The sequence below is a fragment of the Chiloscyllium plagiosum genome, chromosome 10, assembly GCF_004010195.1.
Source record: "Chiloscyllium plagiosum isolate BGI_BamShark_2017 chromosome 10, ASM401019v2, whole genome shotgun sequence".
Classification (NCBI taxonomy): Eukaryota; Metazoa; Chordata; class Chondrichthyes; order Orectolobiformes; family Hemiscylliidae; genus Chiloscyllium; species Chiloscyllium plagiosum.
In genome coordinates, this window is record NC_057719.1 from 42,954,620 (window position 1) to 42,980,472 (window position 25,853).

The window sequence follows — 25,853 nt, forward strand, 5'->3', positions numbered from 1 at the left end:
AATAAAAAGGCGAAACAAAGTGGTGTCCTATTTCATATGTAGTCAACGAGCACAAGTTATTGACATATGGTGATCCCTACGCATGTTTCCAAGGGGGTTATGTCATTATATTCATTTGCTTAGTGTACTGTGAGTTACAAAAACACCTAGAAAACCTTTAGCTTCATGAAAATTCATGCCTTTTAAAAATCAATTATTCTTGGAGTGAAATGCAGACATGTAAATGATTTTTTTTTGATAACTATTCAATTATGGAATGAATAACTTAGAACAAAGACTTGATAATTTATAATTAAATTGATTGTTTTCACATCTAATCTTTAAATATCCTTAAATATTCTTAACATGCTTCTCAGGAGTATGATAGAAAATAATATGCTTTTCTCATGTATGGATGTTCCATTACATAAAATACAAAGTAACTCAGCTACAGACACCGGCTTGAGAGAATGTATATTGACAAGTGCAAAATTGTGAAGGTTTCCAGGGTCCAACTATGAGTTTATGTCAAGATCAAGACTCATTTAAACTTGCTTTAATCCAATTTGGTTGTGTAAATGGGGTAATAAGGAAAGAGTATGACAAAAACTGTGGATTCTGGAAATCTGAAGTAAAAGTCAAAAAATGCTGGAAATACTCAGTAAGTCAAACAATACCTGTGGAGAGAAATAGAGTTAATGGTTTAGGTTGAGATGAACTTTCATCAGAACAAATATGTTTTTTTTGTTCAACAGTCAACACAACCCAAAATGTTACCTATATTTCTCTCCATTAATCAAAAATGAGTGTTAACCTCATACCTGCTTAAGTCTGGATTTTCAGACTCCCAATTGTATAATACATGAGAATGAACAGTTCATGCTTCTGTCTACTGAAACTGCACAGACTACAAAAAAGTTGTCACCTTATCAATAATGAGTAGAATTAACATTGATACAATAAATTTAACCTTTCGTAGTCTGGTAGTAGTCTTGACATCTGTCTTAAAATTGGGCATTTTTTACTTCACTACAGTATGGACACAGGTTTAACAGCAGAAATCTTTCTCTGAGTTAAAACAGCATAATACTGATTTTCATTTGCACTTGAATACAAGATCTTAACAAGAGCTATAATGCATCTGGTAGGTGTTAAACCCCAGATCTAGCAATTATCCTTTTCTACATGTGACATCCAAAATGAAGCCTTTATCCAATGGTGAATTGTCAATAATTGAAAATAATACTTTTTCCAATGTGGAGAAACTGTAGTTCTCCTTTGCATATCAACTATTTTTTAAGTGATAACTTTGCCTAATTGTAGAATTCTTTGCACATACATCCACCCAACATGCGCATGTGCACACATACACGCAATTATGGGTTCATGTTTCACTGTGTTCTTAAGTAACTAATGATTGATAATAAGACAATACTGCATTATGGGAAAACCTGTCTTTTTGTGAGAAGTTAAGACTTCTATTGGTTAGATAGATGTGTAAAAACAGATGGCTCTCTCTGAAGAAAAGAAGAGACTTTATCTTGGCTTCACGTCAACATTTTTCCCTCACTCAACAATAGGTTAATTATATATTCATTTTGTTTACTAGTGTAACCATTGCTATGGGCAAATCAGCTGTCACATTTGTCCATATATGTGCACTAAATGTGTTTTAAAAACAATTGAGAAGCTACAAATCATTTTGAGATGTCCTACAAGCATGAAAAGGTGCCACATGAATAAAAGTTACTGAATTTTACATTTTAACTGCTCGAATATTTTTCTTTTTTCATTTGAGTTCTGTTAGTCTAGTATCTATGATCTGAATCCAAACTTCTATGTCATTTAAGCTATTTCCGGTAGCCTATCAGTAAATGCATAGATCCAGGTGAAAGTGGATTTTTGAGAAAGCTGCCTAGCTACAAAGATAGAACTTTGAATCGGCCTTACAAGCTAGGTTTTGTGAAACCTACTTAAACAAAACAAACAGATTTTGTCATTTCCACTAATTGGATGCCATACTTACTTCGAGTCTAAATCGGGGGCATAATCGGGTAATTTGCAGATGATAGAGGATTTGGCTGTGTACTGGATAGTGTAGAGGATATCCGTGAGCTCCAAAATGATGGTTTTTAAATACTGTACAAGTAAAAGATATGCTGGTTATGTGGATTGGCTGTGCTAAGTGTCCATGGTGTCCAGGGGAGTGCAGGCTTTGGGATGAGAAATACAGGGTTACATGGACATGGTAGAGGGATGGGATGCTCTTCAGTGAGTCGGTGTGGACTAGATGGGCCAAATGGCTTGTTTCTACACTGTAAGTATTCTATAATAATCTATGAAAAGAAAATGAATTTTGCATTCATGGCTCTACTTCTCACATCTTTCAGTACTCTCGGAAGCTGCTCACAGAGATTAATTACTTTGAGCTGCATTTCCTGTGGCCAAATACGTAAACATTTTGTTCACAGCAAACTCCCACAAATAGTAAATTGGGCTAAATGAATGAGTACTTAATTTATTTCAGATTGCATTGAGAGAAGAGTAACAGTTGATTTCTTCAATTCTTGCATGTGCTGATTTTGATTTATTTAAAACCCCAGTTTATCGTAAAATACAGCAGCAAATTAGAAATCTCAGAATAAATAGAATCCATAATATTACTAGTTGTAGAATCAGGTTTCATTTATTATTTACAGATTGTTATAGACTTGATCTGTAATGAATCAATTGGAAACCCGGATGTGTTGAGTGATATAGTACACAATGGGTGTGACAAGTAGGAAGGAGTGAGTCAACACTACAGTCATTAGGGAGTTCCCCTACAAGAAATATTTACTTTGGCTGACCTTGTTCTATTTGTTGATTGATTCAATTAATTGCAACACAATCTAAAGAGCTAAAAGTCAAAGTTAGTTCATTTCTATTCAGACATTACAGACGTGCCTTTTTTTACTTGTTAAAAAGTAGGCTATAAAGACTTAGTAGATGTACACCATGAATATTTACAGTAATGCTTATCCTCTGTACTTCTGATACTTTGAAGGGCTGTTGTTATCATAACAAAGTTATTATGTATTCTGCCTGATAAGAAGTAAATGACTAGATCATATCAAAGAATAAAAATGACATTATGTACAGATTCCAACTTTATTCTGGCCTCTAAGTTTTATCGAATGCCAGCATCTGGGGTGACGCCTCCAAGTATGTGATCAAGTGAATGGAGTGCAGAGGGAAGCTTGATGACAAACCTGCGCCCACACCTCTCCCCTCACCTCCGTCCAAGGCCCCAAAGGAGCCTTCCACATCCATCAACTGTGTAAGATACTTGGTGAATTCACAACTAAAGTATTGTGTGCAGTTCTGGTCAGCACATTACAGGGAGGACATAACTGGTCTGGAGAGAGTGCAGAGAAGATTTACTAGAATTTTGCCAGGGCTGAGAATTGCAGCTACAAGGAGTGATTGGAAAGGTTGGGATTGTTTCCCTTGGAACAGAGAAGGCTGAAGAGCAACATGATTGAGATATACAAAATTTGTGAGGGCTAGAGATAGAGTAGACAGGAGGAACCTATTTCCTTTGGCAGAGAGTTCAAATTCCAGGGATTCAAGCTAAGTGGCAGAAAGATTAGAGTGGACATGATGAAAAACTTTTTTATGCAGAGTATAGTGAGTTTTTGGAATTCACTGCCTGAGTTGATGGTATAGGCAGAGACCTTAAATTCTTTTAAAAAGTAACAGGATCTGAACTTTAAGTGCGGGAAGATGGGATCGAAAGGGCATCTTAGTGTCTTTTAGTTGGTATGGACAAGATGAGCTGAACAGCCCCCTTTCTGTGCTGCATCACTTTGAAGGTTCTATGGCATCTGCATATAAAGGTAGCATCAAAACAGTGATGCATATATCACACAGGGTGAGGACCCAATACTAAATGAAGTTCGAGATTGTTGCAAAGTTCCACTTAGTAACTTTGGTCTGTTAACCTTTAATGGCATTAAACCACAGTAGAAAAAGTTACAAAGTTGCTCCAATTAATATAATCAAATTCCATTTTAAAACATTTCTCATTTAAAGCATTAGAATAATAGCTGTCTTATATATAAGAATATTTTACCTGGTTCACATATATGGTTAATAACATGGTTCACATATTAACGTGCTGATTGGTGGCGCATCCAGTAATGTATTTAGGGTATTTCTAACAGTGAAATGTCAAATATTTAGCTTTGAATGATTTCTTGAAAATTTATAGAAATGTGAGAAGCACTTATTCTTATTAAAGTGTTTTGTAGGACAAAATTAATTGTTCTGCTGTAAAAGCAATTGCTTTAACATTTTTGAGTTGGGAGTTTTCAAAAGCCAAGAGTTTCAAAGGACAAGCTGTGACATGAACATAGACAAAAGGCAAGCATATTGTTTTGGTATTATTAACTGCAAACAGTGACAACCTTATTATATGGATGGAGTCGACATTTAGTTTTTTTAACCAGAATGTTTGAAAATGCTAAGGATCTTCTGAGATACGTGTACAAAAATTAAGTTGGGCTTTCTTGTAAGAGGATATCACTTTTTGATCATAGATTACTCATCATCTGCCCCTTAAATGGCTGTGAAATCTGGTATATAGCATCTGTTGTTTTCACTGATTTGGATGCCTTTTTGTGATGAAAATGATATCCGACTGCAGGGCCACATTTCTGGTGCGGGCTGTGCATTTTGACCTGCACATTGCACCAGCAGAGTAGGGAGATTTTGACATCAGTCGGCCTGTTGCACTGATTTGCCTTTAGTTGTGCCAGTGGTTCCAGCAAACATCTTCTGTTAACTTCAGACTGCTATAAGTATTTTCAGCAGTGGGGACTGCACATCATCAATGCTATTTAAAGGTCATCAACTACATTCAGATTAGTTGCTGATTGGTTTTCACTAGGTGCAATTGAAGTTGCTCTAAAGGGAGTGCAGTGCAGCTGGGGTAGGTCTTGGTTCTGACTTCATCTTTGAGGAGAAAGTGAGGTCTGCAGATGCTGGAGATCAGAACTGACTTCAGACATTCTGCTCAGACCACTTGCTTCAACTTATGGTTGTTCTGGGTTTCATCCCCACTGGCCTGCAGCATGACAATGACACGGAGAAAGCTATATCTATGAAGGACAACCTGCTTGAAGAGACAGGAGCTGGCAGAGATGAAAGGCTCTCAGAAGGAGACTATACCCTTAACAATTTTTATACAGGTACCATAAAAAGCATTCTATCCAGATGCATTGAAAATTGGTATGGCAATTGCTCTGCCCAGGACTGTAACAATCTACAGACAGTTGTGAACACAGCCCAGACCATCATGCAAGCCAACCTTAAATCCAGTTATTCCATCTATACTTCTCCCTGCCTCTGGAAGGCAGCCAACATAATCAAAGACCAGCCCAGTTATAATCTCTTTCTGGATTAGTGGTGCTGGAAGAGCACAGCAGTTCAGGCAGCATCAGTACTGCTCCTTGGATGCTGCCTGAACTGCTGTGCTCTTCCAGCACCACTAATCCAGAATCTGGTTTCCAGCATCTGCAGTCATTGTTTTTACCCAGTTATAATCTCTTCCAACCTCTTCCATCAGGCAGAAGAAACAAAAGCTTATATGCATTGACCAACAGATTCGAGAACAGCTTCTTCCCATTGTTATTAGATTTACGAATGGACCTTGCAAATTTTAAATTTAATGTTGATCTCACTCTTTGTGCACCTTCTCTGTAGCCATAACATTGTATTTCTCACTCTGTTCAATTATCCTAATGTACTTTGTACAATATGATCTGCCTGTACTGTACGCAAAACAGAACTTTTCACTGTATCTAGGTACATGTGACAATAATAAATCAAATTAAATATCCACCCAGGATGTTCAGGGAGGAACAATCCACTCTCAAACTCAACAAAGAAAGGCATGAGTAATGTCCCCACTTCAAAGGGAGTACTAACTGGAATCTGTCTCCTATTGCTGACCTGTAGCCTCAGAGAAGGGCAAGGATAGCATTGCATATCAGTGACTATGGACTCAAGCTCCTTTGCTGTTGGCTTCTTCCATGCTGGAGAAGGCAACATCTCTGAAATCTCATAGTTCACCATGCGGTTCGGTACAGCGGAGACGAGGGATTTACTTGGCTCTCTACAGTAAAGAGAGGGGATTATAGTGCATTGTAGATTGTAGATAGAAACAGGCAAATAATCATTTGCTTTGCAGGATTGTACTTAAGTCCTTCAGTTGTCTTCTTGCCGTAGTTCCAGGATTTTTCAACATACAGATATAAGGAAATCTGACTCCTGTTTATCCTGGCACCACAGGAATAACAGATTTAAAAAACAATTTTGACCATTTTCTAAATGACTTTCTGTGATTCTAATAAAGCTGCTGGTTAGGCAGTTCAACACTTGAAACAAATCACCAGAGAACACACATTCTACCCTAAGTATCTTAAAATTGCACCCAAGGTCTGATGTACATCACAGAACCTCCATTTGCATTTTCTTAATGGGCTTTTGCCTGAAGTACGGTTGAAGTCCCAACTGTCTATCGGAAGAAAGAAGTGACTAAGTGCTAATGTAATGGAGCAGGAAATGACCTGACATCCTGTCCCATTGGAATGACATTATTCACATCAGGTTGAACTTACATCTGTCCCTTTGTTCGCGTCCAACAACCAAAGCAACTGATTCATTTCTGACAACAATCCAGAAAAAAAATCTAAGATGCATGTAACAAAATCTGACCTTTTCTTGACAAACAGAGCACTATTGCCTCTAGTTTGCCACATAAAATAATCAGCTCTAATAAATTAGTTATCTAGTTATTTGCACAGAATGAGATTTTAGGCTCTGAGCCATTAATCATTCCTTACATTTAAAAGAAAAGAATAAATAAATGCATACTGTATGTAGATAAATGCACAGAAACTAAAAATGCAAATTCAGGATACAGTGACTTTCCATTTGAATATAAGCTCTGACCTGCAAAACACTAGGATCATTATACAATGAACAATTGTTCAATAATCTTGATTTACTTAGTTTAGTGTGGTAACACAGGCGACATTTATTAAATATGAGACCAGATGCTAACCAGCTATAACATTTCCAGCGTAAGTGTGTAGGCAGAATCCGTACCTGTAGCCCAAGACCCTGGCACTGAGCTCAATGTCACATAAAGGGACCCAGGTAGAAGAAGTCAATTCATCAGAGGTTTAAAATTGCTGGGAAATTTTAGTACATGTGTGTGTCAGCAATTCTGCAGAGTCCTGATGCATATCTTCAGTGAACTGGAATTTGGGAGATTTGGGCCAACTTGTTCATTACCAGTGGAATTGGACACACATGTAGCATATAAAATCATATCTTCAAATTTAATGCCAAGAACTGGCTCACAAATATTACCCAAATTGTTGTACTACTAATTGCAAAGCAAAATTAACCAGATTGCCTATATGATTAGTGTACTTTCTGCTAAGTTAAAAATGCCAGCAAAATCTACATTTATTATCTTTTTTTGAATTGCGGCATTCTTCTTTATTTATTTAAAGGCAACATGAAGTACCATTTTACACTGTTATTGTCTGTCTTTATTTTACACCACATCTCAGGCTGTAAGATTATTGCCTCTAGTTTTCTATCACTGCAGTTCTGCAAGAATACTGTAAAAAGGTATAGGCACTGCCAGCTGATTTTCCCCAGCTCTAATCGTGTTAGTTATTTTCACTTGCTCTGAACAGCTTCTGGAGATAGCACAACAATAAACTTGGGCTCTCACCACATGGAGAATTAGTTATAGCCTGTGTACTATCGTGTTAGGTGCAAAGTGTGGGCAACACTGTATCATCAAAGACTCCACAGTTATTTTAAAATCCAACAATGCAGGTAGGAAGACTCATTTTAAAAAAAATACTGTGTTTGAATATAATATGTTTGATATCTTGGACTGAATCAGAAGCAATGTTTCACATTACATTGTTGATTGCATTATTGTGGAAAGATATACAATGAAACAAAAAGCTGTTTATCACTAATTGACAAATATTTTATGTAGAATTCAAGTATTTTTCTGCTGGAATTGTGTTTTCACTAATTAGAGTTGGATTAGGTTTTCAAAAAAGGAAGCACCAGAAAGTAATGTTCATTGGAAGGTTAGTAGTAACAATGAAGAAAGACTACTGAAAAAAAACATGCTGGAGTTATTGTGAACTGTTTGTGAGTTCCACTTACGAATACATAATTAGGAGAATTCAGTCAATTACTAGTACCATCAAAAAATTTTAATATTCACTTAATGTAAGTCACATGCCTTACACACCATAGACAGTATCAGATTATTCCAATGTAATGTAATTTAGAAGTTCATTTTCTTATTATAAATTGTCATAGAGTTTCACAACACTCTGTGACACCTTTCTGTAGTCAGTGTTAATACTGGCTCTAACATAGTGGAATTTCTGTGATGTATGTAAACACGTTTAACTTGGGAGGTTTTCCAAGAACAATTCTGTGTCTTACGATCTTATTCTCCACAACCATTTAAGGAACAGTGCTCCAAAAGCTAGTGCTTCCAAATAAACCTGTTGGACTATAACTGGAGTTCTGTGATTCTTAACTTAATTCACTTGCAGTATATCCACAGAATACATCACAACGAGTACTGTTTTATGCAGAATTTGCTAGCGCACATACCTAAAACAAAAATTATGCTTTCTCTCAAGATTGTTCATGAAATCATTGCTCAGAACACCGGTCAGCAAAGTGATTATAGGTTAGATTAGATTGGATTCCCTACAGTGTGGAAACAGGCCCTTTCGGCCCAACAAGTCCACACCAACCCTCCGAAGAGTAACCCACCCAGATCCATTTCCCTCTGACTAATGCACCTGACCTATGGGCAATTTAGCATGACCAATTCACCTGACCCGCACATCTTTGGACTGTGGGAGGAAACCGGAGCACCCGGAGGAAACCCGCGCAAACACGGGGAGAATGTGAAAACTCCACACAGACAGTCGCCTGAGGCTGAAGTGGCAAAGTGGTCTAGTCCTTAAATTGAAGAGATATTAACCAGCCAAGCAGGCAGTTAAAATGTCTCAAATCTATCCTTCAGTTCAAGTTAACCAAATATTAATAAGTTATCTAAACCTATTACTAATTCATCATGTCCTCAGTCATTTCAGTTCACCCTCCTGAACAGTTGGAGCTTCAAGCCAGTTCTTCCTGCTCTTTGACATTCTTTGTCTAATAAGACCTTGAACCATTTTTTTTTCCATTCTTTAGCTGGGAACTCATGAAAACTAGTATAAATTGACAATAACAAGATTTGGAAAGCTGCAGACAATTTTTAACACTGCTGGAGGCCATGAGAATCCTCTGCAGTCAGTTCAATAATTGGAAGGGATTGAATCTCACCACTGTGCTTAAGTGTCTCAAAAGCCTGATAGTTAGTGCACTCATTCTCCATGTAAACATATAGCCATCAACATCTTCACAAAACATAGGGATTTATTGGCAAGGATCAAGACTCACTGGGAAAGTGTCAAATCTTGACTAGTTAAAACTAGCTGTAACAAAAACCGAAAAATAACTCAGCAGATCTGGCAGGATCTGTGAAGAGAAACACAGAGTTAATGTTTCAGATTCAATGACCCCTGTTGGATTTTTAAAACTTGCTGGAGCTCACTAATACTGACCAACACTGTTCCAGAAGTAATAAACAAGAATAAAGTTTTAAACTAATATTGTTTGAAGAATAGAACAGATTGATCAACCCATCTTATGCAACTGTGTTTACTAAAGTTTGCTAATGAGCACATTTTGCAGAGAAAAAGGCATAGAACTAAAGAAACATTATACACAAAGGGAAAAGGACCAGACAATATGAGGTAAAATTTGTTAGAAATTTTAATTGGAATTTATGTCTGGCTATCATGAAATTGATAAAAACAAAAGCAATATTTTTGTTTAATCAAGGTTCTATTATTTTTGTTATCAATTCCAAACAATTTAAGGAAAATAATTGAAGTTGTTCTCCAGTTTTGATTCAGTCAAGATAGAAGATCAAATATATTCTGAATCATTGCCTTCAGTTCTGATACATTACTAAGATTTACTATATAAATGCAGTATTTGGATTTCTGCCCAGAACAAAATGTCACTACATCCTTTTACAATGGTTCATCATTATTTTGCATGAGACTGGCTCTTGTTTTTGGCCTGTGAGGCATTTGGGTTTGTGTCAGAAACAATGTTAATTTATTGTCAAATTACAAAGACACAATTTTCAAATAGGGTACGCTGAGAGAAATATTGATTTTAGGCAAAAATATAAAGTGGATGACACAGTTTCAATGAAATACAAAATGCACATCAGCAAATATATAGAACAAGCAATTGATGAAATATCATTCATTTTATGCCATTGTCCAAAGTCACAATTACAGCCAATGAGTGGTAGTAAATTCACTGGCATGATTTAAAATTTTCCCTTTGACAAACGGAAGCAACATTATTGTCCTAAGACATTCACCATGATTCCTTATATTAGAAGTAGCAAAGGACAAGAAATAGTAGCCAAATAGACAACATAGAATTGGGATTAGATCTTTGAATAACAGTATAAAAATAATCAATCTATTTATTTGATCTTCTTTATATATTAATATTTTAAACAAGTTAGCCCTTTCATCACAACAATAAATGAAGGAATTCATTGGAATGCATCAGGAATTTGTACAACATATTTGAATAACTTGATCTTAAGGCACATATTTCTCGGATACGGCATTATTTAGCTAAGTCAATCAGTAAAATAAATTGAAAAAAGCTATCCATGGAAGCAATTTTACTTTGTCATTTTACTATGTCATTTTGTCACTTTAGTGGTAAATTAGAGGACTGGGATAATTTTAAAAGCTGACAAAATATCGCCAAAATAATAGAAAGAGGGAGCAAATAAACTATGAATGCAAATTAGCAAATAACACAGAAACAAATAGTAAGGGTCTTTTAAGTATAGAAAGGAAAAGAGAGGTAACAGTGAACTTAGGCACCTTAGAGAATTAAGCTTGGCAAATAATAACGGGGAAACCTGGAATTGGCAGAGGAGTTGAAAAAATATTTTGCGCCAGTCTTTGCAGTAGCCAATATAAATAGCATCATAAGACTACTAAATAATCAAGGGCTTAAAAGGGGAGGAAGTAAACACAATAATTATCACGAGAGAAAAAAGTACTAAGGAAACTAATGGGGCTAGGATTTTAAAGGAAGCAATTACAGACATAGTGGATGTACTGACAGTAGTCTTCCAAGAATCCTCTGATTTTGAAAAGGTCCCAGAGGATTGCAAAACTGTCAATATAATACCCTCATTCAAAAAGCAAAGGAGACCAAGCAAATATAGGCCAGTTAACTTAACATCTGTCATTAGGAAAATGTCAGTGTATATTATAAACGATGCAATATGGAACATTTAGAAATACATAATATAACCAGGCAGGGTCAGCGTGGCTTTAAGAAGGGGAAATAATACCTGACATTTATTATAGATTTGGAGGAGGTAAGAAGCATGATAGAAAAACAGGAACCAGTGACTGTAATGTATTTGGATTTCCAAAAGGCATTTGATAAAGTACAGCACTGAAGGCTACTTTATCAACTAAGAGCCCATGGTGTTGGAAGTAGTATATTAGAATGGAAAGAGGATTGGTCAACTAATAGAAGACAGAATTGGAATAAAGATTGCAATTTCAGATGACAGCCTGCAACAAATGGAGTGCCACACTGCTCAGTGCTGGGCTTCAATTACTTACAATATATATTAATGATTTGGATGAATATTATCACTAAGTTTGTGGATGACACAAAAACAAGTGGAAGGCAAGTAATGAGGACGAATATACGGATAGATACAATCGCATTAGGTGTGTGGGCAAAACTTGCCAAATGGAATATCATGTGACTATTTCACATTAATTTTTACAGTGGAAAAAGAAATGATGGCTACAAAAATCAGGAATATAAGTACTGAGGTTTTGAAAACAGTTCACATTACAAAAGAGAAAGTGCTGCAGGTCTTAGAAGACATAAAGGTACATAAATCTCCAAAAGCTGATCAAGTGTATCCCAGGATGTTGCAGGAAGTTGGGGAAGAAATTGTGAGGTACCTAGCAGAAATATTTGTATCACAGGTGAAGTACTGGAGGACTGGAGGGTGGCTGATGTATTGCTTTTATTTAAAAAAGGCCCTAGGGAGAAGCCGGGGAATTATCGACCTGTCAGCTGAATATTGATGGTGGGTCGGTTGTTGGAGGTGATCTGAGAGATAGGATTTACATACATTTGGAGAGGCAAGGAATGGTTTGGGATAGACAGCATCGTTTTGTGCAAGGGAAATCCTGTCTGACAAATTTGACTCAGTTTTTTTGAGGAACGTAACCAAAAAGACTGATGAGGGCAGAACAGTAGATGCTGTTTAGTTGGACATTAGTAAAGCCTTTGATAAGGTTCCTCATGGTAGACTAATTAGTAAAGTTAAATCATATGGAATTCAGGGTGAGCTTGCCAATTGGATACAAAATTGGCTTGATGATAGGAGACAGAGAGTGGTGCTGGCAAGTTGTTTTTTGAACTTGGAGGCCTGTGACTAGCAGTGTTCCACAGTGATCGGTACTGTCATTTATACTGTCATAGAGTCATAGAGCCATAGAGATGTACAGCATGGAAACAGACCCTTTGGTCCAACCCATCCATGCCGACCTTATCCCAATCCAATCTAGTCCCACCTGCCAGCACCTGTCCCATATCCTTCCAAACCCTTCTATTCATATACTCATCCAAATGCCTCTTAAATGTTGCAATTGTACAGCCTCCACCCCTTCCTCTGGCAGCTCATTCTATAAGGTCACCCCTTAGCCTCCGACGCTCCAGGGAAAACAGCCCCAGCCTGTTCAGCCTCTCCCTATAGCTCAAATCCTCTAACCCTGGCAACATCCTTGGAAATCTTTTCTAAACTCTTTCAAGTTTCACAACATCTTTCCAATAGGAGACCAGAATTGCATGCAATATTTCAACAGTGGCCTAACCAATGTCCTGTACAGCTGCAACATGACTTCCCAACTCCTGTACTCAATACTCTGACCAATAAAAGAAAGCATACCAAATGCCTTCTTCATTATCCTATCTACCTGTGACTCCACTTTCAAACAGCTATGAACCTGCACTCCAAGGTCTCTTTGATCAGCAACACTCCCTAGGACCTTACCATTAAGTGTATAAGTTCTGCTAAGATTTGTTTTCCCAAAATGCAACACCTCGCATTTATCTCAATTAAATTCCATCTGCCACTTCTCTGCCCATTGGCCCATCTAGTCAAGATCCTGTTGTAATCTGAGATAACCCTCTTTGCTGTCCACTACACCTCCATATGAGAATATAGGATGCATGGTTAGTAAATTTGTGGATGAACCAAAGTTGATGGTATAGTTGTCAGTGAAGAATGTTATCTAAGATTACCAAGAGATTTGATCAATTGGATCAATGGACTGTGAAGTGGCAAGTCTGGAGTAGAGTGGTGATGGAAAAGCACAGCAGGTCAGGCAGCATCCAAGGAGCAGGAAAATCGACATTTCGGGCAAAAGCCCTTCATCTTGAATAGAGCAGGGAGCCTGCAGGGTGGAGAGATAAATGAGAGGGGGGTGGGGGTGGGGAGAAAGTAGCATGGAGTACAATAGGTGAATGGGGGTGGAGATGGAGGATGATAGGTCAGAACGGAGGGTGGGAGAAGGTAGCAAAGAGTACAATGGGTGAATGGGGGTGAGGATGAAGGTGATAGGTCAGACAGGAGGGTGGAGTGGATAGGTGGAAAGGAAGATAGGCAGATTTTCCTGCTCCTTGGATACTGCCTGATCTGCTGTGCTTTTCCACCACCACTCTAATCCAGACTCGGGTTTCCAGCATCTGCAGTCCTCGTTTTTACCCTGAGAAGTGGCAGATAGAGTTTAGTTTGAATAAATGCGATGTATTGCATTTTGGGTAAAACAAACAAGGGCAGGACTAATATAACTAATGGTAGGGCCACGGGTAGTGTTGTAGAGCAGAGAGACCTAGGGGTTCCAGTACATAATTATTTGACATGTAGACACATTGCTTGCCCTCGTTGCTCAGACCTTTGTGTATAGTAGTTGGGAAGTCACGTTGAGGTTGTAAAACACATTGGCGGGGTCTCTTCTGGAGTTCTGTGTGCAGTTCTGGTCACTCTTTCATAGGAAGAATATTATTAAACTGGAGAGGATTCAGAAAGGATTTACCAGAACATTGTCAGGAAATGAGGGTTTGAGTTATATAAATAGACTGGATAGGCTGAGACTTTTTTCACTGGAGCTTAGGAGGTTGAGGGGCGAATTTATAGAAGTTTATAAAATCATGAAGGGCATAGATAAAGTGAATAGCAAAGATTTTTCCCCTATGGTGCGGGAGTTTGAAAACTAGTGAGCATATTTTTAAGTTGAGACATAAAAGATCTAAAAAGGACATGAGGGACAATTTTTTTTACAGAGGAGATGGTTTGTGTGTGAAAAGAATTCCCAGAGGAAGTGATGGATGCAGGTATAATCTCATTGAAAGGCAGAGATTGATGCTTCTACATCTTACGGTCTTATCCACAGAGCAATCAAAAAGTCTGATTTAACATCATCAACAATGTTCAGAATAATGCAGGGGACTGCGTAAACAGGTCCAATAATTTGATATATGTGGTATGATTCTTAAGTGACTAGAGTAAGAAATGCTCCACAGGAGATAAAAAAGATGCAGGACAGCAAAGAAAATCAATATATCATTTTTTCAATAAAAAAAGAGTTTGCTGATGAATTAGATTTATATATGTATGTATTAATTTACTCATAAACATGTTATTGCAATGTTCTTTTGTATTATGTTTCTGATTAAGCCTTACCAATAGTTTAATATAAATCCCTGAGATTGAAGTGCATAAAAAAATTATTGTCTGTCTTCTCAGCCTGTCAAACTGAAAACATAGCCACATGCTGTCCAAAATCTAATTACGAAACTGTTATTTAATTTATCCACAAATGGCACTTGCAGATTCAGATTGTGAGTTGCACAAAAACCAAAACAGCATGGGTATGGTGAACTTAATTGGCCAACTGGCAAACGGTCCAAAACTCAAAGTCATAGCTATGTTGGTGAGCAGTAGGCATACGTCACAGCTCTATATGATTTTCCACATGGTCATCTCTGGACACAAGCTGTTGATCTTCCAAAAAGACACAGGGAAAATAACAGCTGGTAACCTTTGCCACCTCTTTACGCATCTAGAATGCACAGTGGGGTGGCTTTCTCTGCCCATCAGACCATTCAAAATGTCTATGACACTGTGAAATTTGTTAATATCTACTGACAGGACAAAATTAGAAAACACCATGGATCTTGGCTGGAAAGAAAGTGACAGAACAGATTGGCTCTGTAGTTAATCTGTTTATCACAATATGCACTGCAGTTTCCTTTTACTTTCACCAAAGATTCTTTGAGGTGTCTGAAGACTACTCAGGAGAAGGTGCAAGTTCAATGTCAAGTTCTTCTGTATAGCCACATCTAGACTTTAACTTTGGTAAGAAGCCTTCAGGTGATGTTCTCTTCTCACAAAATGTGGCAAAGATTATTTTGTTAAATCTGGAAATAGAATAAATTTGTATAGTCACTATTATTTTGCATTTATTTTACAAATTTATGAGAAAATTGAACTATTTCAATTTATGGATTTTCAAAGCTAAAAAAAAGTATTTATTTACCTGTCCATCTGGATATCAATATTTGATTAAACAGTCTATTTCTTAACTTCGTTGTCTGTAGTGTCAATTCCCTTCTCTGCCAGTTCCTCATTTTCATTTTATTTTCAGACTGTTAATTTGTTGGCTTGAAAACCGTCAAGCAGCAATTGCACTGGAATTTTTCATCACACGTTGTTCCTTCCTTTTTCTTCTCAATCTACTTATTCTCATTCACTTGAAACGACAATTGTGCTTTTAAATATTACATGTTTCGTAAGTATCTATGCAATTCAATTCAGTCTTCGAGGCAAAACAAATTTCAAAGATCAGCAGTTGCTTTGCTTGTTTAATTCAACCATCTACAGCCACTCATTATCTTAATTAGCCCTTCCAGAGGATTATTTACTGCTACATTAAACATATATTTAAAAATGCAGCTGGTACGTAAAACTATAGATTAAGAACCAGACAAGGAGCTGCCAAAACACAGCTGAAGGAAAATTTAATAATTTTCTATTTGATGTTAGAAAAGCTTGGGAACAAGTAGAGAATAGACTCAAATTTCATATCTCCATGGTAAGTTGGCTTCAGGCTATATTGCGACTCTAGAATGAAACTATCCCAAATTCAAGCATTCATGCAGGTTGATGTATTCTATTTGACCTTTCAGATCTCAGATGTCTTTTCACATTGATCTTAAGTAAGAACTTCAGCAACTTTTGTCTTATGCTGTGTCCTCCATTCCATTGTCCTTGAATGCTTTGATTATGTGGTTTGGTCAACGTCCTTTCTTTCCTTCTCTAAAATAAAATTCTGTGTCTAAATCAAACTTATGATGTCCATATGTTGTTTTCATTTCATTTTGGGTACTTAACAGCTAGTAAAACCTAAGCTAAATTCATTAGCAACTGTTACTGCTGGTGGAAAATCACACAGCAAAGTGTGAATAATATCATGCTTAAAGATCAGCAATAAATGTGCACTCCTCACATATAGTGTTTTATTGCCTCAGGGGTGTGCAACTTGCAAAAATACATTAAATTGCAAAAAACGTACTTCTTTATCTACAAGAACATTTCCGATTCTAATTATTTTTCCCCTAAGTCATTCTATAAACCATTAGCTTGGCCTTCCAGCCTGTAGTACTTCGACATTTATTGTGTGAGAAGTTAAGGAGCTAAAAAAATAAAATTACATTAAGTAGAACACACTGAAAATCATGTCATTTGAATTAATTCATATCCCATCCCAAATCCACACCTTGTCTGTTTACCCATTTTCTACACTATTTCCTAGCCAAACAAGTAATCAGACAACATGCCTTCTGGCCTCCACTAGACCACTGGAATTGGACATTTAAGAATAATCTGAGGAAATAAGTCTCAATTTTACCTCAATGAAGTGCAGAGTCTCATAATATTAATTACCTGCAATAACATTTAGAACCTGTCATCCCACAATCCTTGAGATTCATCATTTGTTAGGTCTCCCTCCCTTTCAGCAACACTATGAACATTAAATATGCATCTCACAAATGATCAGAGACTCGACCAGGAAAATCACAAGAATAAACTTGTTGTAGTTTGACTGACAGAGGAGCAATGGCTTTTCCACCTTAACATTCACGAGAATCTGAAATATATTCAAAATTGACGGAAACTCTGGTATGTCAATCTTGTCTTGAAATAACATTATTAAAACAGTACCTTAAAATCTGTTATTTTCTGAGATACCCTAATAACTAAATCTGGTACTCTTTTAAAATGTTTTGTTTACCAGAGAATCACAATGCCACCAAACTTCTTCAAACATCTTCATCGTTATAATTACATGATTGAGGACAATGTTATAAATAATTGTAATTCTATGAAGTTGCTCATTGCTACTGAAATGCATGCATTTCCTATTGGATTTATTTCCTTTATTTCTTTTTATTAGGGGTAACTTTTTTTAAAAAATGAATAATGACAATGTCAGACTAATGGGAGAGTTTTCCGCCTTTAGCACAGTGTGCCACTAAATCAGTCAGTCATGGGTTATGTTAAACTACAAGGTCTAGCACTAGCAGCTCAAATTAAATTTTATTGAATAAATGTGCTTTCAAGTTATAACAGCTGCAAATTCTGGCTACTGTAGGGAGAAACTTGCAAACTGTATCATGGGAATGCTGCAATACACATTTGATATCACTCAATGAGTTAGCAATTATGCCAAGCAATACTGACATATGAACACCACACATCTGCATGAAATTCCTCTATACACTATTTTAGCAGAAATTTTAACACTAAAAATGAATCTGTAAATGATACTAGTGAAATAATAGGGGAATTTCAAGTGGACAAGTACTTATGGGGTAAATCCCAGTTCCTTTAAACATGCAAAGATAAATATATAGTTTGCTGAGGCCAGCATTCTGCTCCATTGATTCTACAAACTGTGGTCCTTGGTTTAGCCATGCTATTTATTTCTTCTTATGAAGCAATCATCCAAAGTGAAGATGAGTGAAGTCACCTCCGTATACTGACGGTTTTTCAACCGCTGTCATAATGGAGTGATGCTTTCTGAACACTACCGATTCGAGCTGACTTGGGCGTGTCTCAATGCAGGCAATCTAAGAGAGTCAAACAACTGTAGGCAAGAATTTTCATGCTAAATTTAAAATCCAACTGAACAAATCCATATGAACTCTGAACAAAGACTGGAGTGTAAAAGATGTTCCACATAAATCATAGCATTATTCGTACAGCTGACATTTTATTTCCTTGCACTAAACTGTCTTTATAATTCTCGAGGTTGCCGTGTCAGTGCCAGGGTGGTCATTAATGCTCAACTGTGGGTACTTTTGCATTGTTCTTGTATGTCTACTAGGATTTTCACAAACCCGGGACACTTTTCACATTGGACCAGTAAAATCAGCTGAGAGCCGACACTTTCATAAGCCACCAGCCAAAAGCTGGTAGTACCCTACTCAAATTTGAATTGATTTCACAAAAAAAAGGCTAGCATTAAAGATGTGCATGTTTTCGCGCGGCGATTAGTGGCTAATCGCTGCACCAGACAGTTTCACAGTGAAAGACTGTGGCGGAGCGGACCATGGGCAGAAAGGGGAGTGGGTGCAACATTAGAGTGAGAGCATGCTTTGGGATGAGCGTTAAGTCAGTTCGGTTCCATTGATTTTCCAGCCTGAGATAACTCCAACAGCCAGCTCACTTACTTTCAGCATATTGCTACAGTTTTTTTTTCAATGAACCCTCGCCAATGTGTCATTTCAGTCTCTCTGAGTGTACGATCCAGTTCAAACCACACGTTTAAAGAGCGCTCGGTGAGTGCCGCCGGCCATTCCAGTTAAAGGCTGTGCAACCTGCACCAAATCCGCCTCAACTGGTTTGAGACTGCATAGAAAGTACATTCTCCTCAGGGCTTGGCCCGGGGTTATTTGAAATATGTTACAGTCTCTATTGTACACCTAACTCCAGCGCCTGCTGAGCAAAAAAAAACTTGGGCTGTGTGTTAAAGAGATGCTCACGCCCAAACAAGTCACTAGAACAGTATTTTCGATACTAACAGATTACATGTGAACATAAGCAAGCATGCAGATATCAAACATATTATTCGGTTATTGTAAAACACCTGCATAACACTGATATTTATACAAAATAATTCTGCAATGCATCAGCCATAACACAAGCAGCGAATAGGGGTAGATTGCAATGTTTATTTCCATTTGATCCTTTTGCTGCACGGTCTGGCTCATGCACACATTGACCGCGCCCTAAAGCTGCAGGGAACAGGGGGCAGCGTATCCAGAGCACAGCAAAAGCAAATCAAAGCATCAGCACCAGGCTACAAAGTGTAAATAAGAAGCCCACCACTGGCTGGATCCCCTCGCCAGTTTGGGAAGGGTAGATGAAAACAGTCGCACATCTTGGAGGTCTTCGAGTAGCCCCGAACAAATGGTCCTCAGTCCGGCAAACGAGCCTGGAGCTAGGCAAACAATCTTCCCCGGCGAGAGGTTAGCTGGTCGCGTCGAAGCGCAGCATCTCACTGCCAGTCACAACTGAAGATGCTGACACAAGGTCCAGGATGCCTGCATCACTGAATACGGGTACCTAGACAGTAGGCAAATCATCCAGGTCAGCTCAGGAATCCATGATGCCCAATTTGATCAAAACTGCGGATTAGGGCGGCCAAGTCATTGCAGAGATCAGTCAAACTACCTATCAAATAGTGTAGTGCACTAAAGCTGCTCATCATGCACTGATTGATAAGTAAAGGAAATAATTTACACTCAGGATTTGTATTGATTAGGATAGTTTATTGTCTTCAGTGCAAACCGTTTTGTATTTGAACTCTCCTTGATGATTAAGGTTTAGCACAATGCATTGCTTTTGAAAGTGGCATTTCCAGTCTATTCTGATCAGGAGTTGCGAGTTTACCCCAACATATATAATGGGTCTCTTTTTACATTCTAATGTTGATCGCAGTATAACTTTAAAATTCTGGAAGTTTTCAAAAGAATACATCACCTATGACATGTCTAACTTAACGTGACACTTGATAGACGTCTCGTTTAACCTCGCCGCGATCCGATAACTAAATGTATCTGACAAATATGTATCATACATTTGTCTGTGAGAATAAGTGAGTGCAGCTTAGCCTAATGCAGCCTGGTGCATTAATATGTGATGGGGCAGCATGATAATATTTGTTTTAAACCAAAAGCATCATGGAAGCGTTATTGTGCACCGATTATTTCTCGTTTAAAATAACAGGTATGACGAGGGAGTTGTGTTAATTTGTAGAGAAGGTAAATCACCTCCAAACATTATAGACCACAAAAACACAAATTAGAATTTGAATATTTCGCAAACCAGGAGGGAATAGATTGATGAGTAGGAAATTCAATTTTTGTGGTCGAGTGAAGGAAACCAAATAGCTGTTCATGTAGGAAAATAAAAGGAAGGACTGTTGAATGGAACTTTCAATCAGATACAAGACTGTAGGCTTATAAATGAACGAAATGAAACTGTGTGGAAATTTCAGCCGGGAGTGAACTGCAGCACGATGAAGTCAGTGTAGGGTGAGCAGAAATCGAATCTGTTCAAGGGCAATTGTTCCGATTAGTGGCATTGTCCGTTAAGTGAAAATGTTTTGCAGAACTCGGAGATTTGCTGATAGCCAAATTTCAGCTTTAAAATACCTTTTCGAAAGAAGCTGTGACTTTGCGAAACCTGTCTGCCTGGTTGGACCCTCCTAATTGAAGGACATGAAATGGTGCAGTGTTCCTTGCATGACGGTTATACATCAATAACTCCCCCCAGTTGCAGCACGAGTTTTGAAGCTGTTCTGGCTAAAAATTATGAAGTGAAATAGACAAGCGGTAACAGGAAAGTAAACTTATTAAGTTTTAAATGATTTTAATTAATGACTAAAATATTTGTTTTGGCTATTAGGCTTTCCAATTTCCTTGACCATGAGCAATTAACATTAAACTGGGCATTTTTAGTAATTGTCGTTGTCAAAAGCTTCATAAACTTTGTTTGTACCATAATAAGTGTCATAACTCAAATGTGCAATGGGAATGCAATAATTTCCGTTCGTTTGAACGTATTTGTGAGATTATTAACGCTTAATTGTAAATTCAGACAGTTCTATTCTACTCTGATTATAGCTGTAGAATGTCAGGTCTCAGATCTATGAGTCGAAATGTACACACAGATGTATTGACATAACCGAAAGAAGTGTGTGTAGATTTACGCTTTTGAGTTATCTTCGTTAGTGTCTGTAAGCAATATGTATCGCAAAAAAAGTATCGTACTATTTAAAACAAAAGACGTGGCCCACAGAAGAACTGATTATGTTATTGTGAAGATATGGATCGGGTTCCTGAATCTTATTACAGGATCCATTAACACTGGGGAGAAATAGAGAATTTCTTACCTTTTAGAATGTATGTTGTTTTATTTGAAATGTTGTTGATCGATTTAGCATGTTGGGCATTGTGTCAGCTGCTATTGCCACAGCTGTCAGGCTGTAAGCAGAGTTTTTAGAGCAGGTTGTTGGATTTGAAATGGCCTGAAGCATACACAGTGAAATGAAAGCACATTAAAAAAACACTTTTGATCAGCTTTGTGGTTGCATGGATCCCACCAGAGTTTTGCGCTTGCTCGTCATTGAAATGTAGTGAAAGGTTTTATTTTTCTAAGTACAAGCAGTGTCAAAATGCAAAACATATCCAGTTAAACTAAAAAAATCTGGATAAGGAAGCGCGTTTTCAGTGTATAGTTACAATGGTACTATGGTCAAGCATTAGTCAGCGGAAAGATGGAATATTTCAGATAATTATATACAACAAAAACACAGTTTAAAAATCCCCCTGTACCCTTTATCAGGGTAGTATTAAGCTGCAGGGCAGTGGTAACGAATCCATTGACTTCGTAGGGAATTAATGAACTAAAAGTCTGACGAATAGATTATTACTGGATAAAAACATGTTTCACTGAATGTTGTTTAATTCTAGTGAGCAACATCACGAAGTTGCACAATGCGTCTCTGTTGCAAAGTAACAGCTTTGTTAGTTTCAAATAATACGGGTTTGTTTCTGACTACCACAACATAATGAACTGTAACAATGGTCATAATTTAGACTTTGAGATTTTGAAATAGATTGGAAGAAACGTGAACGAAAATTTAGATTTAATATGAACAAAACAAAAAAAGGGAGTCACATGTAATTATATAGCAATATAATAATGAATATACACGCTCCAAATAAGGGCTACTGTAATGCAGTGGTAGCGTCCCTGCCCCGGATCCAGGAGGCCTGAGTTCAAGTCCGACCTGGTCCAGAGGTGAGTCTTGATCCCTGAATAGATTAATTACAACTATCTACAACTTGCAGAGCCTTCAGGGAGACTAAATCCAATCATCGAAAACTTAAAATCAGAAGAAAATGCCGTTAAATCATTTCATTGAACGGGATCGATTTTTTTTTGGGGGGGGCGCAAGTGTGTCTGAGAAGATATATTAAACTTTAATTAGATTTCCAACATAATTAACTGTACCGCAGTTAAATATCTAACTTCATTGAAGGCAGCGGGACGTATGTTTTCTGAAAGGATCCTGGACAGGTTTTGGTAAATTAAAGACAGAACATGTCCAAACATTGCAGAGCAGACATCAGCAATAATGTAACAAGCCGAGGGAGGTGTGTTCAAGCTATATCGCGCTCTGAGTTCAGAGTGTGGTACTGGAAAAGCACGGCAGGTCAGGAGCATCCGAGCAGCAGGAGAATCAACGGTTCGGGCATAAGCCCTTCATCCGGAATGTGACTTGTGGGCCGGGGGGACTGAGATAAATTGGAGGGGGCTGGGGCTGGGGTGTGCTTTGGTCAGACTGCAGCAGAGAACCTCACCCGGGGCTGGAGATGAACAGGTTTGATCACTTGGAAACCTCAGATCTGGGCACAGAATGAAAACAAAGAAACTAATGTTTTCAGACTGTAATCGAGAGGCTGAGACCTAAGATTATTAGAAAAACTAGGAACATTACGTTAAACTGAGAGACATTCCAGTCCCCATCTAGTCCAGGTTACATTTAGAATGAAAATTTGGAAAATCCCTTACATAATTTCTGATCCTGTGGAAGAAATTTCGCGAAAAATGGGAGGCTGGATCATCCAAAAAATGTTTTATTTGAAAACAGAATCTCTGCACATGCTGTCGAAAACCAGCATTTTTAAATGGCAACTATTTAGATCATGGCTACTTTGTTAGAGAACTCATAGAGATTTGGAGAATGAATTGTTTCACAGCGTTAAAAATCACACAACACCAGGTTATAGTCCAACAGGTTTAATTAGAAGCACTAGCTTTCTTCATGAGGTGGTAGTGGAGTGCACAATTGTAAAGCACAGAATTTATAGCAAAAGTTTACCGTGTTATGTAACTGAAATTATACATTGAAAAATACCTCGATTGTTAAGTCTCTCATCTGTTCGAATGACCATGTTAGTTTCATTTCTTTCATATGTAAATCACAAAGCTTCTTTTAAAAGTTACATTCTCAGGTTAACTTTAACAATTGCTGTCAGCCCAGATAATGTGTTGAAGGTGTTAGTCCCCCTTGTCTGTGCCATCATATTTAGACTGATTTTAATCTAAAAAAAAGAGTTAACAGAGTCTTACATGGGTTCGTGCAGTTTTTGAACAAAGTGCAAAGTAACTCTGCAAGTACAAATTCACCCCACAAATGTACATGTGTATGTGTGCGTGTCCGCTTGTGTTTGTGAGTGAGAGTGTACATGTGGTTATGAGTGTAAAGGGGTCGAAGTCTATGAAAGGGTGCATGTGTGAGTATATGTGTGTCTGGGATGGGAGGGTTGTGAGTGTCTGTGAGAGAGAGTGTATATGTGTGTGTGAGAGTGTAAAGGGGTCTAAGTCTGTGAGAGGGTGCATGTGAGAGTGTGGGAGTGTGTCTGTAGGAGTGAGTGAGTGTCTGTGTGTGCGCGTATAGGAGGGTCTCTGTATGTGTGTGTGTGTGTGTTTAGGAGTATCTGTGTGTGTGTAGTGCAATGGTGGTCACCTGTAACGTGACATGAACCCAAGGTCCCAGTTGAGGCCCTCCCTATGGGTAATGAATTTAGCTATCAGCCTCTGCTCAGCCACTTCTTGCTGCTGCCTGTCCCGAAGTCCGCCTTAGAGGATGGTTACCTGAAGGTCCGAGGTCGAATGCCCCGGACCACTGAAGTGTTCTCCAACTGGGAGGGAACATCCTGTTTCACAGGGTGTGCGCTTGGAGGTCAGAGGTCATATATCCAAACCTTTGGGATTGTGCCCAGAATTGGCAATCTTAAAATGGAAACGAAACAAAAACCTGGGCTCCTGGAAGAGAGTTGGCTGCTGCTTTGAGGGGAAATGAGGCCTGGGCGAGTAAAACAGAGCAGGGCCGATTAGCCGTCATTACTGTGTGTTCCGCTCATGGGTTTAAGGAATAAAATGCCTCACTTGACCTGGCCTTGTGAGGTACAGGAGGCTTGGCTGGAGGAAAGCAGGGCACTGGGTTTACATTTCATGAGGCTGGGAAAGTGATCCCATATTGCATGGTTAAAAATCACACAACACCAAGTTATAGTCCAACAGGTTTCCTTGGAAGCACTAGCTTTCGGAGTGCTGCTCCTTCATCAGGTAGTGTACCCCACAACCACCGAAACGGTGCATGAGTGGCAGCAGCAGGCACTGCCAATGTAGGCACCCAAACAAGTTAAAGTCTTCTGGGCAGCTAGGACACAGCACCAATGCCTGTAGCCAATGGGACATTCAAAGCAGCTGACGTAAACCTCCAAGAATAGATGATAATGTCAGTAATTTTGCTTAACAAACTCGCTGCTACACGATCGAATGTATTTTAGACTTAGTCATGGGAGTTAAGTCAATAAGATTTACATTGGCCATGTGCTAGTTTGCCATTTATTCCGGAAATTGTTGAGTAAATTGTGAGCATATGTTTATTTTCTGGTTTGAAAGTCCTTTGCAGGGTTCATTAGAGGTGCATTCAATTACTGAATGAATGGCATTAAACAACACCAAGTGAGAGAGCAGAAAGAGCAGCCTGTTGTATGTCAGTGTTAATGGTTACTAAATTATAAAAGCAAGCCACTAACAAAATTGGAATGTTATTTGACTTGAGAAGCTAGCTTTCTTTGTAGCAACTGGCTCTGAGCACTTTCACTTCCATTTCTGAAGATGAAAATAATGCTCATTAATATATTGTCACCACTGACTTGGGACAATCTGCTGATATCAAGCCCCATTATTCCGAGAGTTACCACACATGTAAAAAAATTAAATTACCAAAATGCCTAATTTACATGACTGTCAGATTCAGGTTAAAAGAAATACACATCAGCTTTGTGTCATTAAAAAGTAATGAAATTTATTATAACCAAATTGATCTTCTTAACCAATGATAAGGATAAAGGGAAAATGAATGACTAATTTATGCCCATACAGCTTAACGTTTCACCTTTTAAAATTCCTTACAAAGAGAAACAGACAACGCACAAAT

At 38.0% G+C, this 25,853-nt stretch overlaps 1 protein-coding gene across 1 annotated transcript in view; it reads right to left on the reverse strand.

The window, feature by feature from the left end:
• The window catches only part of LOC122553574 (protein AHNAK2-like), a 108,959-nt gene extending 89,179 nt beyond the window's left edge, over positions 1-19,780 (reverse strand). Inside the window, exon 1 of the mRNA XM_043697590.1 lies at positions 19,658-19,780. Coding sequence (XP_043553525.1) covers positions 19,658-19,712 — 55 coding nt within the window. The 5' untranslated portion in view covers positions 19,713-19,780. The remainder of the gene's footprint in view (positions 1-19,657) is intronic.
• Positions 19,781-25,853: the final 6,073 nt, after the last annotated feature.